This window comes from Arabidopsis thaliana, chromosome 3 (assembly GCF_000001735.4).
Source record: "Arabidopsis thaliana chromosome 3, partial sequence".
In the NCBI taxonomy this organism is placed as follows: domain Eukaryota; kingdom Viridiplantae; phylum Streptophyta; class Magnoliopsida; order Brassicales; family Brassicaceae; genus Arabidopsis; species Arabidopsis thaliana.
This window is the reverse complement of record NC_003074.8, coordinates 11,080,749-11,096,713: the sequence shown is the minus strand read 5'-3', so window position 1 is coordinate 11,096,713 and position 15,965 is coordinate 11,080,749. Positions and strand designations below refer to the sequence as shown.

The 15,965-nt window shown below is 28.9% G+C and overlaps 1 protein-coding gene, 1 long non-coding RNA gene and 1 pseudogene across 3 annotated transcripts; 1 reads left to right on the top strand and 2 right to left on the bottom strand.

Annotated features, from left to right (window-relative positions):
• Positions 1-8,378: 8,378 nt before the first annotated feature.
• On the bottom strand, positions 8,379-8,720 carry AT3G05695. Its single transcript, NR_141193.1, has one exon. It is a non-coding gene; the product is annotated as an other RNA (long non-coding RNA).
• A 1,990-nt stretch (positions 8,721-10,710) lies between these two features.
• On the top strand, positions 10,711-14,562 carry AT3G29110 (Terpenoid cyclases/Protein prenyltransferases superfamily protein). Its single transcript, NM_113834.2, has 7 exons — positions 10,711-10,975; positions 11,060-11,336; positions 11,471-11,849; positions 11,923-12,144; positions 12,219-12,360; positions 13,114-13,362; positions 14,272-14,562. The coding sequence occupies exons 1-7, from the start codon at positions 10,745-10,747 to the stop codon at positions 14,557-14,559; spliced, it is 1,788 nt and encodes a 595-aa protein (NP_189555.2). The 5' UTR covers positions 10,711-10,744; the 3' UTR covers positions 14,560-14,562.
• Positions 14,563-15,168: 606 nt separating this feature from the next.
• AT3G29105 lies at positions 15,169-15,704 on the bottom strand (annotated as a pseudogene). Its single transcript has one exon.
• Between the last annotated feature and the right edge of the window lie 261 nt (positions 15,705-15,965).

The window sequence follows — 15,965 nt, the reverse complement described above, 5'->3', positions numbered from 1 at the left end:
TAAAAAGGTCAAACAGAGGCGGATACAAGAACAATAAATTAAAAACATAAAAAGTGGAAACAATTTGGAACGAATCGATCTAGAACAGACTGGACTAAATTCTATGTGAAATAGATCGAGGAAGTTCAGTATCTGTTATGGCGAGAGAAACATGTACGTGTTATGGTTTAGAATTCACAGGCCCGTACCCGTACATATGTTCGGTAAAGATGGCAACGTGAGTAGTACATTAGTTTTTGCACTTCCATCTTTATCCATTTGAAAAATAAAGTTCACTATAATTTAGAAGCACCTAATAGGCCTTGACACGATAAACGATACAAAATAACACAAGGAAAATAATCCAAATCGGGAAAAACTAACAGTCCAGTTGTCATAAATCTGTTGAGTTGTCATAAAGCATAAAAAAGTTTCTCAGTATGAGAAGAGTGGGCACTTGTTTTGATGTTTCTAAACACTAGCAAGGCGAAAGATACTTGGCTAAATGTTTGTAAACCCAGAAAGGAAGGTGGCTTGGGATTAATTTATCCGAACTGAACACTTATATTGAAACTTATATGGAGACTTGTTTATGCTAAGGACTCACTTTGGGTCTATTGGATCCGCACAAACTTGCTCTGGAATATGTCAATAAGTTCGCCTCCTCGTACTAGTAATTCAGGTTTGTGGACGTGGAAGAAAAACTTAGAATAAGAATATAAGGCCAAATAAATATTAATAAATGTCATCAAATAGTAGTATGAAAATTGAAAACTATCCAATGTTTACCGATAAGCTATTGGTCCAGTGGTAAATCTTTTAGGTAGAGATGTTAGGTTCGAAACATGTTATGAGGCATTTGAAGGAGATGAATTTAACCTAGTATAGATCCCTGAGAAATATAAAACCTTTAAACTCGAATTTCCAAATAATTAAAAAAAAACCAAAACAATCCAAGGTATCCCTCTTGTCTTTTAATAATAAAGATTCTGTGAAAAGTCTTACAATTGAAGAATATGATTCCTGACAACGAAAGTATAAAAACAGTCATTATCTTACTAAACAAACAATTTGTTTGGTAGGTAGGTGCCTTGTTTTAGTTTTAAGGAATCAAACTTTACCCACGAGATATTTTAAATTTGAGGTTGTCTAATTGATTTTTTTAATATGTGAAACAACCTTAAACAATACTAATAATGCATCGGAAGGATTAGTATATATATTTATATATACTACTAACCGCTAAGAGTTAATGCAGGCAAAAAACAAAACAAAAAAATTGCATGCCTACTTAAACTAGAAAGAATATTTAACACTTGAGTGAAAACCATTTGAATACTCGATCTACCTTTTGAATATATATTTAAATATGTGACATAATTTACAGTTTCTGCAAAATAATCTTTAAAGTTGTCAAATCTTTCATTTCTAAAAAATATGCAAATTAATCCTGTAAAGTGAAAGTTTATGCAATATCAGCTTTGAATATTGCTGAACCGCATAGTGCAGTACAATTTCAACAGTAACAATTTTTTTTACATATATATGTGTATATATCTTTGTTACTATTAAAACCGCGAATTTCATCAACTAAATTATTATGTGAATTTGTGTGCAGTAAAGCTCCGTAATGTATACATCTTAAGTTCAAATTCTAGATAAAGAAACCAATCCATATTATACATTTACGTGAAAGAAAGTATTCTCTTGTGTCTCATGAGCTCCAATCATTTCTACATATAAAAGGGATAATTTAAATTATGAATCAAATAACTCAAAAACGAGTTATATAGTATTTATAGTTTATGAAGTGTAGAAGAAAACAGAAATATTTTGGCGTGATAATTTTGTGAAAAAGAGATATTTCACATTTGTGGCTGAGCTCCAAAAAAGCTTTAATTTCATAGTTATGTTCTTTTTAACAAAAATGAATTGAGTTTTCGTTTGGTTGAAATAGTTTTTCAGTAATACATATCTACTTAACTAAAAGTCTAAGGATCCGATTGGTAACCACCTTTTTAGGAAAGGAATGGGCAGGAACATGTTGTTCCTCTTTTTTTTTACCATTTACCAGTAATCTTTTTTCTAAATTGTAACATGTGAACCCACACTATTCATAATCATTCCTTATATATTGAGGAATCGTAGAAGAAAATTGTTCCTTCCCAAATTTGACGAGGAACAAACAGGAAAACAAATTAAACATTTATTAATTAAAAAGTTTAATTACACCCATGTTCGTTTAATATTTAATTTAAAAAATAATTTACTTTTTGTTACTATTTGTTCTATGTTTTGGTTATCATTTACAGTAACATGTGTTCTATTTTTCCTCTACACTCATTCCTCTTCATTCATATTTTATCATTTTTTTTTCTGTTTGTTCTTTCTTAATCATGTTCCTCTTCATTCCTTGTATTCCTTTGTAGGTCATCAATCGGACCCTAAAACTATCAGAATCACCCTGGAAAATAAGAAACAATTAAAACCAAAATGATAAAATATTTTATACAAATTAATGTGTACTAAAATTGAAGCCGAATTAAACCAATTTACATAATAGCTATGATTGGTAACACACATAAGCATAATGACACTATGGCGTTTTCTAATGCGATTATGAAGAAAATTTATCAATCCAGAAAATCTACATAATTGCATTAGAAAACGAAAAAAACGTAGAATTTTTATTTTTGCCTAAAATTATAAGTAAAAAGTAAAAGTTCATTATATAAAAAAGTGAGTATATATTTGTTTATTTGCATAATAGACTGTTTTATTCTATACATACTAAATATTAGCATTTGTAAAAGAAAAAAAAAAAATTTACACAAAAATTATATCATTAATTAATAATACAAAAAAACATTTTCACAACTTTTAGTTATTTTTAATAATCTTACATTCTTTAGTATCAAATATTACTCAAAATATGTTAAATCTTTTTTAAAACATTATTTTATTTATTAAGTATAAACATTATTTTTATTAAGTATAAAAGTATATAATTATATATATATATATATTGTTAATATAATATTTATTTTGTCATACTACAAAGTGTATCCTTTTTTTTTTTTTTTTGGCCACATCTACAAAGTATATCCAATCAACATAATTTTTTTTAAAAATTCATTCTATGGTTTTTTATTATACAAGTTTTCATTTTGCCAATTTTTATTTTGCAACTTCTGTCATTATGCTATTATGCAATGTTATCAATCGTAGCCAATATTGTCAAATCAAAAACAGAAATACAAACCTAATAGAAATTATGTGAATAGAACCATTGTAGCTCTCTCTCAAAGAGAATCCAGCTCTTTCCGATTATTTAATAAAACTGATGGACGGAAACAAAAAAACGAATAGAACTATTGCAAAATTCCAAGTGACTATATCGGTCTTCACGAATGAATATGTGACTAATTGTAAATTTCAGGTTCAAAATATTTCAGGTCCTAAAAACTTTTGCGACAAAAATTGATTTAAATATGGTGATACGCGTTATTTAAGAGATTAATTTGTTGTGATCGAAATCAGTGAAACTTTAAATCATGGAAATATAAAATCCGGAATGGTGGACTGCTATATGACTAGTAAAATATTTACAAATGGATGAAGATAGTGCATGAAGCTCCTTTACCAACCAAACAAACGAAGTGCTAAAATAATTTACTTATAACTTAATGAGAAATATATAAAACTAATGGTGGGCTAGCTGCTTTATGACTCGAGTAAATAATTACAAATGGATGACGATAGTGCATGAATGGTGGGCTGCTTTATGACTCGAGTAAATAATTACAAATGGATGAAGATAGTGCATGAAGCTACTTAACCAATGTTGTTTAATTATAAAATATTTTAAATATGTATGCAAGTATTTATTCGTAAGTATCTTTTAATTGTTGTATTTTGTAAAAATATTGACGGTTATTTTTTTTGGTTATTGTTTTATCGTAAATTTTCGTTAATATGTTGATGATTATTTTTTTCGTTCAAGTGTTCTCGTCGTAATTTTTCATTAACTATTGATGATTATTTTTTCATTATTATTTTTCTATAGTAACTTTTTATTTGTGCATTTTCATCATAACTTTTCGTTAATAGCAACGGTTATTTGTTTTTTTAGTTTCTTTTATTGCTATCTTTCCTTCAAATATTGACAGTTATTTTTTTTGGTTATTTCTTTACCGCAACTTTCTGTTATAATATTGACGCTTATTTTTTGGTTATATCTTTTTATCGTAACTTTTTACTAAAATATTGATGGTTCTCATTTTTGTTTGTGTTTTTCATCGAAACTGTCTTTTACATCGACGGTTTTTAATCTGTTTGTGTCGTTGATCACAATTTTTCATAGAAATATTGACGGTTATTTTTCTTGGTTGTCTCTTTATTGCAACTTTATGTTATAATATTGACGATTATTTTATTTTTATCGCAATTTTCCATTAAAATTTTCATTGTTACTTTTTCGTGTTTTTCATCGTAATTTTTTCTTAATATTACCGTTTTTTTCCGTTTGTGTTTTTATCGCAATTTTTTATAAAATATTGACCGTTATTTTTCCTCGGTTGTGTCTCTTCATTGCAACTTTCCGTTATAATATTGACGGTTATTTTTTTTTGTTGAATTTTTTTATTGCAATAAAATATTAATAGTTACTTTTTTGTTCCTGTATTTTTGTCGTTACTTTCTCTTAACATATCGACGGTTATTTAATTCAGTTGTTTTTAGCATCTTTCTATCAAAATATTGATGATTACTTTTTATCGTAACTTTTCATTAACATTGGCGGTTAATTTTCTCCGTTGTGTCTTTTATCGCAAACTTCCGTCAAAATATTTAAGGTTATTTTTTCGGGTTAGTTTTATATATACTCTTAAATAACTACTAAAATTTATAATAAAAATCATTTTGAGTTTGATTTGTTTAAAAGAAATTAATATGTAAATAAATTTATAATATTTTCCCCCTCAATATCGCGTGGGTTTTGAGTCCTAGTTTATGTAATAAAAATTTTAAAAAAAAATTAGGAAATTGTTTTTCGTAAATGTCAATAACATTTTCTACACTGATATTTATTCAAATCATACAATATCAAAATATATAACTTATTTAATATCATGAATTTATTTGTTTTTTTCAACTATGATAATAATTTTATTCAGTAATTGTGAGCATTTGAGGTAAAATAAACATTATTAGTGATAAAAATGAAAATTTACAATGATATTCAAATTTTAGTCTAAGTTGTGGATATAATCTTACACATAACCTAAAGTATTTTCCAAATTATTTGTAAATAACAAATTGAATACATTTCCTATAAAATCATATGAAGTGCAATCAAAAGCTTTTTAAAAAATCCCAAAGATTACTTTCATTGTTTAATATCTTCTTATATGCCCCTTTATTTAGGTTATATTATTGCCATCAAGATTATATTATACATATGTAATTTGAATTAAAAATAAATATAAAACAAAAAGCAAAGAAGAAATAAAATTTAAAAGAATGTAATATATATATATATATTAAATAAAGTATATAATATATATTAAATAAAGTATATAATCAAACTCTTCCAATGATTCTTAATTGAGTTTTCAACCCATGTAAGAACACAAACAAAACAAATAAAATATTTAGGATTTGAGACATGGTGGAAGAGGATGTGAGAATGATTATTTATAGGAAAAGAAGTGATGAAAGTTACATTTATGAAATATATATATATATTTTTGTAGTCATTTTGTGAAATAAATCCTGTAGTTGGGACTTATTTACAATGGCTGCCATTGGATTTTAATGTTTGTTTTTGATAATTAGAAAAAAAATCTTCAAATTAAATATTTGATATTTAACAATCTTCCCTAAACCTCTCCACATTAACTACACGTTTAGTTACTAAAATTAAACTTCCAAAATATTTAATATCATTTAATTACTACAAAATTATCATTTTTGATATTGTTTTTCTCCATGACTATAACAATTCGATTATAATCATCAAACCGCAAAGATATTTGATAGCATTTAATTACTACAAAATTACAAAATATTTAGATAATAATTCATAAAAATATCATAAATAAGATCAATATTAATAAAATAAATAGTTTTTTTACGGGACGGGTTGGCAGGACGGGTTTGGCAGGACGTTACTTAATAACAATTGTAAACTATAAAATAAAAATATTTTATAAATAGATACAATTTGCAAACTTTTATGTATACTAACTTTAAAAAATAAATTGTTCACACGGTGTACCACGGGTTAAAATCTAGTAATTAGATTATAGGAGTTACAATTATAATTATAGTGTGTTTAAATGACAGTGAATAGAGAAAAAAATAGTCAATTTAGAAATATGCAATTTTCAGGTAAAGTGTGGATTTAAAAGTATGGCTTAATGTGGTGACCCGCCGTTGACCCGCCGTCGTAATAGCACTGTGGGCGGAAGTTATTATGTGATTATGTGTTATATTTTAAGTTTAATTGAAAAAACTATTTTAAAAAATAAATTGTTAAGGATAAAGTAAAACCTTTTTTTTTATATGTAAGACTAGGTGAGTACCAGGCGTAGCGTGGGTTGTTGTTTTGAAAATTGTTTAAAAATAATTATGTTTAACTATTTTTATTGGTAATTTATGCTATTTTCGTGTATGTTATTATGTAGTTAATAAAGTTATATTCATTTTATGTAATTATATTTGTATAGTTAGATTCATTTTTGATTCAAATATCAATGAATTTTTTTTTCATGTATAAATCTTCTTATCTATATACCAAAGATTCTAATCTTTTTAACTATCATGAAATATTTACATTAACAATATATGATACAATGGTATGGAATTATGTTACTTATTTGGTTTGAAAGTTGTCTAACTTGAATCTAAGCAAACACTTTCTTGTTCCATGTATTCTCTCATGATCTAGTATTCCAATCACATCATGATAGACACATTGCTAAATATTGGATTGACATAATTTGAATAACAAATGTATAACTAACTACTCATTTGTTTTAAAAGTTTTCACATGAAAAAGAAAAAAAAAGCAAGAATTAAATAGTCTTCTAAGTCAACAATTTTATGTTTCTCTCTTTGCATTTGCATATAGTCATATTGGAGATAGTGTCGTATATTTAATTTTTTGGTATATCTAACATCTGAAAAGACCATTACTTTAAAAAAACATGCATGTCATTATTAATGTTATCAATTTATCATAAAGCACAAAAAGACAATCATGTAGACCAAAAAATGTAAGAAAAAAGTAAGTTAAAATTACTAAACTAAAAAAGGTTAAGTAGCAAACAACTAAGTTGCAATACACGAAACTTTCTAGTCGTTATCAAGTAATGACTATTAAAAAATAGCAAAATAAGAAAAGTAAAATGAAAGTAGTGTTTGATACATTAACATGATTTTTTGTATTTTTTCTTTTAAATGAAGATATTTAGTTAAGAGTAGGATTAATGGATGATTCAATGCAATGTAAAACTTTTCATTTTTATCACTAAATTTTGTTATTTTTAATGATAATAATTTAGAATGACATGTGGCATTCACTGGTGTGATGATGTGTCACTTATGTAGAAAATTTGCATCTATCTATGTAGAAAATTTCATATATATGATTTGCATCTATCTATGTAGAAAATTTTGAATCATGGTTTGATAAATTCGTGTATTATAATCTGCAACCAACAAAAAATAAAAATTTTCTATTTTTTTTCACAGAGAAAAATCGCACCGGATTGATCTCACTCGCGGACAATTTTCTCTTTTAAATTTTCTTTTTTCTTAGCATAAATTCTTGCACCGTCGATGAGATTTCTCTGTCGATTCCATCAACGATGAGACCCCGTGGCTTGTGGTATTTCAATCATGATCCCATGCAACAACTTGGCGAGATTTTTCTGATCAAAATCAATGGAGCAATGGAGGTGAAACAATACCATGAGACTTTGTGATATAGTGTTCTAGAAGGTCAGCTGGCACGTGGGAAGTTTGGGTTAAGAAGATAAGCACGTGCGCATTGGTGAGCTGGCAATCAACTTGAGAGTTACGACGTTGGATGGTGACTGAAGACGTTGTTAACGTGGTTAACGTTTACTTCATGCTTTACACAACGAATATATGATTGTAATCTCTCTAGAATTCTCTAGACTCTTCCTCATTGTTTGCCGGATGTTCTCACGTCGAGACTCTTGCAAGTGAAAATTGGTATCGCATTTTTAGGAACGTTATATCAAGTCAATCGGATTATTCAGCTTTTACTCTGTTTTGTGTTACTCTGTTTTCAACGTATTGTTTTGTTATCACTTTGACGATAAGAGCTTTACCGGCGGAGTTGCGATGCAGTGTGGAAGATGGAGACTTCACGGCAACGAACGAAAGAGGGTCATAGTTAGGTTTGGGGTCTGGCGACACATAAGGTCTCACAGGGCAGTCAGTGACGGGAGAGATCGTATGTGGTCCGACGATGCTATGCCACCGTTGATGGTTTCCTTATCTACTCCCTACCGCTTTTTTCTCTCTCACAACTAAGACTGAAGCCTCTTCAACAAACTCAAGCTCGGTTATCTTCTTCCTCCTCCAAAGCGGTTTTACAGTGGCGGGATGGCGACAGATCTTGTGTCACTATCTACGTACGGGTTACATCTTCCTAGATCGTTGGAGGTTATTTTTCCGTTGAGTATTTGCAGTCTCAATGTGGCGGCTTCGGATGGGTTCTCTATTCGAATATTAAGGTTTCTCAAAACCGGTTTGTTTTGTTTTATATAACATTGACAAATATTAAAGGATAGACTTTACAATATTTTTAGATATTATATTCTTAGATTTTAATATATATAGTAGATAATCTTTATCTCAAAAATTAACTATAAAGTTAACTAATATCATTTCGATTTTAGTTTGTTATTTTCTCTAATTTTCGAATTTAATTTTGATTTACTACAAATACAGCTTTTAATTTAAATGAATTTTTTAATATATTGCATTACAAAATTAATAAGAAAAAGAGTACTTTTCAAATGAAAACTCATAAATAGGATAGTTGTCAAAATAATATATTTGTTTTTGTTTTATATAATTTTGACCCCAATTAAATTTCATCCTACTTTCGTCACAGGCATGAATGAAATGACATGAAGTACAAACCAACTTAATATGTTAATAATATATTTGACGATATAAACAAATTTGCAGTTATTGAACCAATGTTTAGATTTCAAAGACACATATATATGCGAAGACGATAACATTATTATTAAAAGGTAACAAAATATTTAGCATGAAGAGCAAAAAAAGTTGACTTGCGACTGAATAATCATGTAGAGAAAATACATGCATCAGAATAGTTAGCAGATAACGTATTATCAGGATAGAACGAAACTTAGGAGGGGTGAACCCCTTTGTTCACCTCTTTTTGCATTAAGCAATAAAAATATATCATGTCAAATCCTACTTAAATTACATAATAAATTAAAGTTATAATTATAATCCAAACCGATATATAATCTCGTTTAATTACAAAATCTAAACCTTAATTCTTCTTTGTAAACCCAAACCGCGATTTAAACTCATTTAATCGTAAAAAAAACTAACCCTAAATGTATTTTCTAAATTCAAAGCGACATTTAACCTCGTTTAATTGTAAAATCTAAATCTGTTTATAAACCTAAACGAATATTTAACCCGTTTAATCATAAAATCTAAATCCTAATCGTACTTTCTAAATCCAAACCGATATTTAACTTCGTTTAATCATAAAAACTAAATACTAATCGTATTTTCTAAACCCAAACCGATATTTAACCTCGTTTAATTGTAAAATCTAAATCTGTTTATAAACTTAAACCAATATTTAACCCGTTTAATCATAAAATCTAAACTCTAATCGTACTTTCTCAACCCAAACCGATATTTAACCTCGTTTAATCATAAAATCTAAACCCTTACCTTTTCAAATAAACCCAAACCGATACATAATTTTGTTTTTTTGACAAATTAGATTTTATAATTAAATTAAATTATTTTTTTTATTATTAGGTGTCAGATTTTAATTGGCTAAAATAAAGGGGGTGAATAGAAGAGTTTACCCCTACGGGTGAACCCAAGTATTTTTCATCAGGATAATATTGTTAGCGAAATATGGATGAAAAATATTTGACATGTTAATACTACAGTTAACGATATAAACAAATTACAAGCTATTGAACCAACGATTTGATTTCAAAGATTGTATAATTGTGGCAAGATGATAACATTATTATTAAAAGGTAACAAAATATTTAACATCAAGAGCAAATATGATATAGGGTTATAAATGTATTTTCATGAGGCTCAACAGTAGTTTTTTCTGACACTTAATTTCGTAATCTTCTATGTATATTCATAATACCCTTTTTAAAACTGTATATAAAAATTGCAAACTGAGGAAGGATTTTTTGTTTTCTTTTTGTCAAACAGTTTTCATATTTATGACTTTTTAGGAGCATATATGGGGTACAGACACATTGGGCGAAGCCCTTACAAATTGGTAACAGAAAAATTTAAACAAACAAGGCTAGTTGAAGAAGTTTATGGCAGACACAAAAAAAAATTGTACTACCAAATTTAATATAGGGACTTGATCTTTTTTAATATATTTGGTGATGCTTTGGTGTTTCGGTGGGATCACATTACAGTAATGCCTATAAATTTGGTCGTGGAAATCAATTTGATATCATTGGTGGTCCAAAACATGGAAACAATAACTGTTTTTGGTCCAAAACATGGATCTCCGCTCTCTCTTCCTTCTCGAACTAACATGTGTTGGGAAATGAAACCCTCTCGCTTTCCACTTACGTCAGTTCGCGGTAAGCCAGCAAAACAGGTTGGTTTGAAGGTAAGTGCTTCTTGTGATCGTCCAATCTCAAAGTTGCCACCTTCTAAATGGACTAATTACTTCCACTCTGTTTTGGTCGATGTCTCGGTGAGTCTAGTATAACACACACACACACACACATGTATATTTGTACAGGAACTAAATGCTGTACATGTTTACATAACAATTTAGGAAATGGATGTTCTTGAAAGAGAAATAGAGGCACTAAAGCCGAACGTGAGAGAGATGCTCATGTCTTCTAAAGGCTATGACTCGGTGAAGAAGAGAAGCCTTATGATCTATTTGCTAGTGAGCCTTGGTCTCGCGTATCACTTTGAAGAGGAGATCGAGAAGAGTCTAAAAGATGGTTTCGAGAAGATAGATGAGATTATTGCCGGTGAAGATGATTTGTACACAATTTCCACCATCTTTTGGGTTTTCAGAACATATGGTTACAACATGTCTTCCGGTAATGCGATCCTTATATATATGCTTGTGTGCATTTCTTTTTTTATTGGAATCATATATATATATTTAAATATCTAGAAGTTCAAGCCCTAAAGCCCTATATTTTTCTTAAATATGATCCATTTTTTCTTATAGATGTATTCAGGAGATTTAAAGAGGAAAATGGGAAGTTTAAGGAAAGTCTTATCGAGGATGCGAGGGGTATGTTGAGCTTGTATGAGGCCGCTCACTTAGGGACGACGACAGATTATATATTGGATGAAGCGTTGGACTTTGCATCAAACAACTTGGTGTCCTTAGCTGAAGACGGGATGTGCCCGTCTCATCTCTCAACGCATATACGAAATGCTCTTAGTATATCTCAGCATTGGAACATGGAGATAATAGTTGCAGTGCAATATATCCGGTTCTATGAACAAGAAGTTGGTCATGACGAGATGCTACTAAAGTTTGCCAAGCTCAACTTCAATTTAGTCCAGCGTCTTTACCTTCAAGAAGTCAAAATCCTTACAAAGTATGTAAAAATCTCCATTATACAACCTTTGAATAAATATAGTCTCATCATCTATATATGTTTTTAATGTAAGGTGGTATAAGGATCAGGACATACACTCTAAATTGCCGCCTTACTACAGACCGGTGGTCACCGAAATGCACTTCTTTTCAACAGCAACGTTCTTCGAGCCACAGTTCTCACATGCGAGGATTTTGCAGACTAAGTTGTTTATGGCTGAATTGCTGGTTGATGACACATGTGACAGATATGCTACTTTTTCTGAGGTCGAAAGCCTCATCAATAGTTTGCAAAGGTATACTACTTGTTGAAAAATTTCAAAAAAAGAGTCGATGGTCATGATGATGATATAAATATGATCATATACAGGTGGGCTCCGGATGATGCCATGGATACACACCCTGACTATTTGAAAGTCGTGTTTAAATTTATATTGAATGCCTTTGAGGAATGTGAGAAAGAGTTGAGACCACAAGGAAGATCTTACAGTCTAGAGCAAACAAAAGAAGAGGTAATCAACCAAACACTTATTTAGATCTCTTTTTATTTCATATATAAGATTTTATACAATAGTATTGTATCTAATAGTTTAAAGGTTGTGTGCAAGTGCAACTTATTGATGTGTTAAACGAATTATTTAAAATTCGGGGCTCGATTTTTACGCATTTTTATTTGAACCAAAAAAGATGTAAATAGTGTTCTAGTTGTAAAAAAGAATGTGTTCGACTGATTTAATAGCACATAATAAAATACAACCTTTGTATTTAAAATACTTTTCTCGAGATGATGGCTTTTATAACTTTTTCCATGAAAATCATACTTAAGACTATTTTATTGAGCTTAATAATTTGTGCTCCATATTCCTTTCGTTTCATAATAAATGATATTTTAGGCAAAAAAAATTATTTTATCCAAAGTGATGTTTTACATTTTCAATCCAAAATTATTTTTTTTTTGTTTTCATGTTCTATCAATATTTGTATTATATATGTAGTTTGAGTTATTATTGGTTGACTGATGTAAAGGTAGATAATAAATTGTTTCGATTGAGAACAAATAAAGATGTAAATAATTTCTTAATCTATGTATAAAAACTTTAAGAATTGTTTTGCTTTAAACATGTTAAATTTCATTGCATTCGAGCTAACAGTCAGCAGCTAATTAAAGAATGGTCTCATGTCTTATATTATTCTTAAAAAATTTTGTTCTAGATGCGAAATTCATATATACATTGGTGTTACATTTGTTAAACATTTGTTTGCAGTACAAGAGATTCGCTAAATCCAATCTTGACTTGGCCAAATTGGCACAAGCGGGTAACGTGCCGAGCTTTGAGGAGTACATGGAGGTTGGTAAAGATGAGATTGGGGCGTTTGTGATTGTAGCAGGCTCTTTGATGGGTATGGATAATATCGATGCAGTGGAAGCTTATGACTTTTTGAAATCCAGATCTAAATTCAGTCAATCTTCAGCTGAAATTGTGCGTTATTTGAATGACCTGGCTGGTTTCGAGGTACGTAGACATGGATACAATATTTTAAATCAAAATATCGTGAGGCATTGTATTATAATACCTTTCCATTTTTAATAGATAGAGAAAATGAATTAAAAAATGTGTAAGAATTTATGTAGAATTTAAAAGTAGATATTCTGTTTGAGGAATTAAGTCTCACTTACAGTCTTAACTTTTCTTAAAGCTTTGATTACGTACCAGTCTGACTTACAGCTTTAACTTTTCTTAAAGCTTTGATTACGTACCAATCATGTTGTAGCTTTACAGCCCAATTTTTTTTTTTTAAAAGGCTGTAGTAGAATAAATTTTCAAATTTCTATTTTCTTGGCTGTAGAAATTTTAATTCACTAGATTTATTTTATCAAGAATTCATAGGATTTTTTTATTTTTATATCATCATAATATATTTATTTAAATCAGTAATGCAAGGCATTTTCATTTACTACAAAAAAAAATTTTACGACTATTATATTTACTAATTCATTTTTTATAATTATTTAAAGTCAAAAACTTACAGCAATAATTTTACAACAATAAGAGTTACAGCTGTAGCCAACACAGATACAACAAAATCTCTACAACTAAAATTCTACAGTTACATTCCAACCAATTACCCACTTAATTCTTGTAGTCAATAAGATTCTAAATAAGATATTTTAGTTCATCACCAACTAGAAATAATTATTTGAAAAGAATAAGGAAAATTAAGAACATTATAACACAATATCTAGGAGTATATCAAAAAAAATATTTAGATAATTTTATTCTGTTCTAGAACTCTTTTCTCTATTCGATACCTTTGTTAATCTTGGTAACAAATGATGGTATAGAAAAAGTTAACAAGTGTTGGCTCACCATTCATTAAGATATAATTTAATATGATTACTAACTTATGTTTACCTTGACTAGGATGACATGAGAAGAGGATGTGTCTCTACTGGATTGAATTGTTATATGAATCAATATGGGGTTACTGAAACTGAAGTCTTTCGTGAATTCCGAAAAATGGTTATGAACACCTGTAAGATAATGAACGAAGAATTCTTGAAGACAACTGATGTGCCACTTCGAGTTCTGAAAACAAACTTTTCATGTGTACGCTCGGGCTTCGTTGGCTATAATGAAGGGGAAGGAGTGACCTATCCGGAAGGTAAAATCACAAAATACCTCACCTCGTTATATGTCGATCAGATATAATTTTGAAGAATTGGAATATTGTTATGTTTTCAGTTCACTAGTTGAAATGAGTGTGGCTTTTGTTCTTAATTTGTTTTTTTCATAGAGTGAGTTGATTCTTTTCTTTTTCTTTTTGTTTTGTTTTGGTTCATGGAATAAATTGAATACAATTGCTATTTTATTTTATTTTAATATATTGCCGCATTATTAATAGTATATATTTACATAATCATAGCGTTATTAGGAAAACAAATATTTCCATAGTAAGGATAATATGTTCTTATTCATCTAATCAATGAATAGAAATTAAATTAAATTAATTTGTATTAAGTATTACTCCTTTCATTTATATTTCTTTTTCTCTTGAGCAACCTTTAAAATCTAACCTAAATGCATAACACAACTAGATTTTGTTTTTATCATAATTCATAAGCAAACTGTGATCTACGAAAACATTACATGGAATCAACATGCTTCATGACATAGGGATGAGTTCTCCATATTATCATAGTTCTTATAAAAAAATTGTATCATCAATAATTACTTTAAATATTTTAATATTTAGGACATCAACAAGTATGATAAGGAATACCACAAAATTCTAAGATTGAGCGAGCTTGCAGGGATGTAACGTATTTATTAAAAACTGGGTTCTTAATGAAATCACAAAAACATGGTTCTTGTGCTTTCATTTTAGTTTATTGATTGGAAAAAAAAAGTTTTGTTATAATAAGTTATTTTTAGTCATTTAGTTTTTGTTATAATAAGTTAATTTGTATATAATTTTGTCAAATATAGAAGAGGAAGAAGGTTACTTGAATGGATGATGTGAGTATTGGTCTAGGTTACGTCTGACATCAACAAGTAGGATAAGGAATACCACAACATTTTAAGATTGCGCGAGCTTGCGGGGATGTGACATATTTATTAAAAACTGGGTTCTTAATGAAATAAAAAAAACATGGTTCTTGTGCTTTCATTTTCTCACAACATTGTGTTGTTGGTTTATCTCCGTAAAGTATCGCTGGTACACATCCCGTGATCTCAATTTTGTTACAAGCTTGATTCACTGAATTGATTGGAGCCATAAATGAAACGAGGACTACAATAAATGTGATGCAAACTAATGTTGTAAACTTCATGTCTTGACTTTTTCTTCAATTCCAATTTTTTTCTTCTCAGGTTTATAGAGTTTGTTTAAGATTTTAATTTACTATTTTTAGTGAGAGTGAAATTATTAAATATAGACGATGATCTGAACTTTTAATTGAATAGTGTGAGATTTTGTAATGAATGTGTGAATTTTTTTTTTTTGGTTTTTTTCGTGAAGGTGTGGATTCTATCTCAATACTTTTTTCAATCAATAACCTTTTTCGATTTTTGTTTCTTTTTTTTAGTCGTTTAGATTTTTGTGATAATACAGTTAG

What these genes read in the sequence shown, in the direction of transcription:
- AT3G29110 (NM_113834.2), top strand. Translation starts at nt 10,745, where the DNA reads ATGGAAACAATAACTGTTTTTGGTCCAAAACATGGATCTCCGCTCTCT. An exon ending in TGGTTACAACATGTCTTCCG is followed by an intron (nt 11,337 to 11,470) that starts GTAATGCGATCC and finishes TTTTTCTTATAG; the next exon opens with ATGTATTCAGGAGATTTAAA. An exon ending in CTCATCAATAGTTTGCAAAG is followed by an intron (nt 12,145 to 12,218) that starts GTATACTACTTG and finishes GATCATATACAG; the next exon opens with GTGGGCTCCGGATGATGCCA.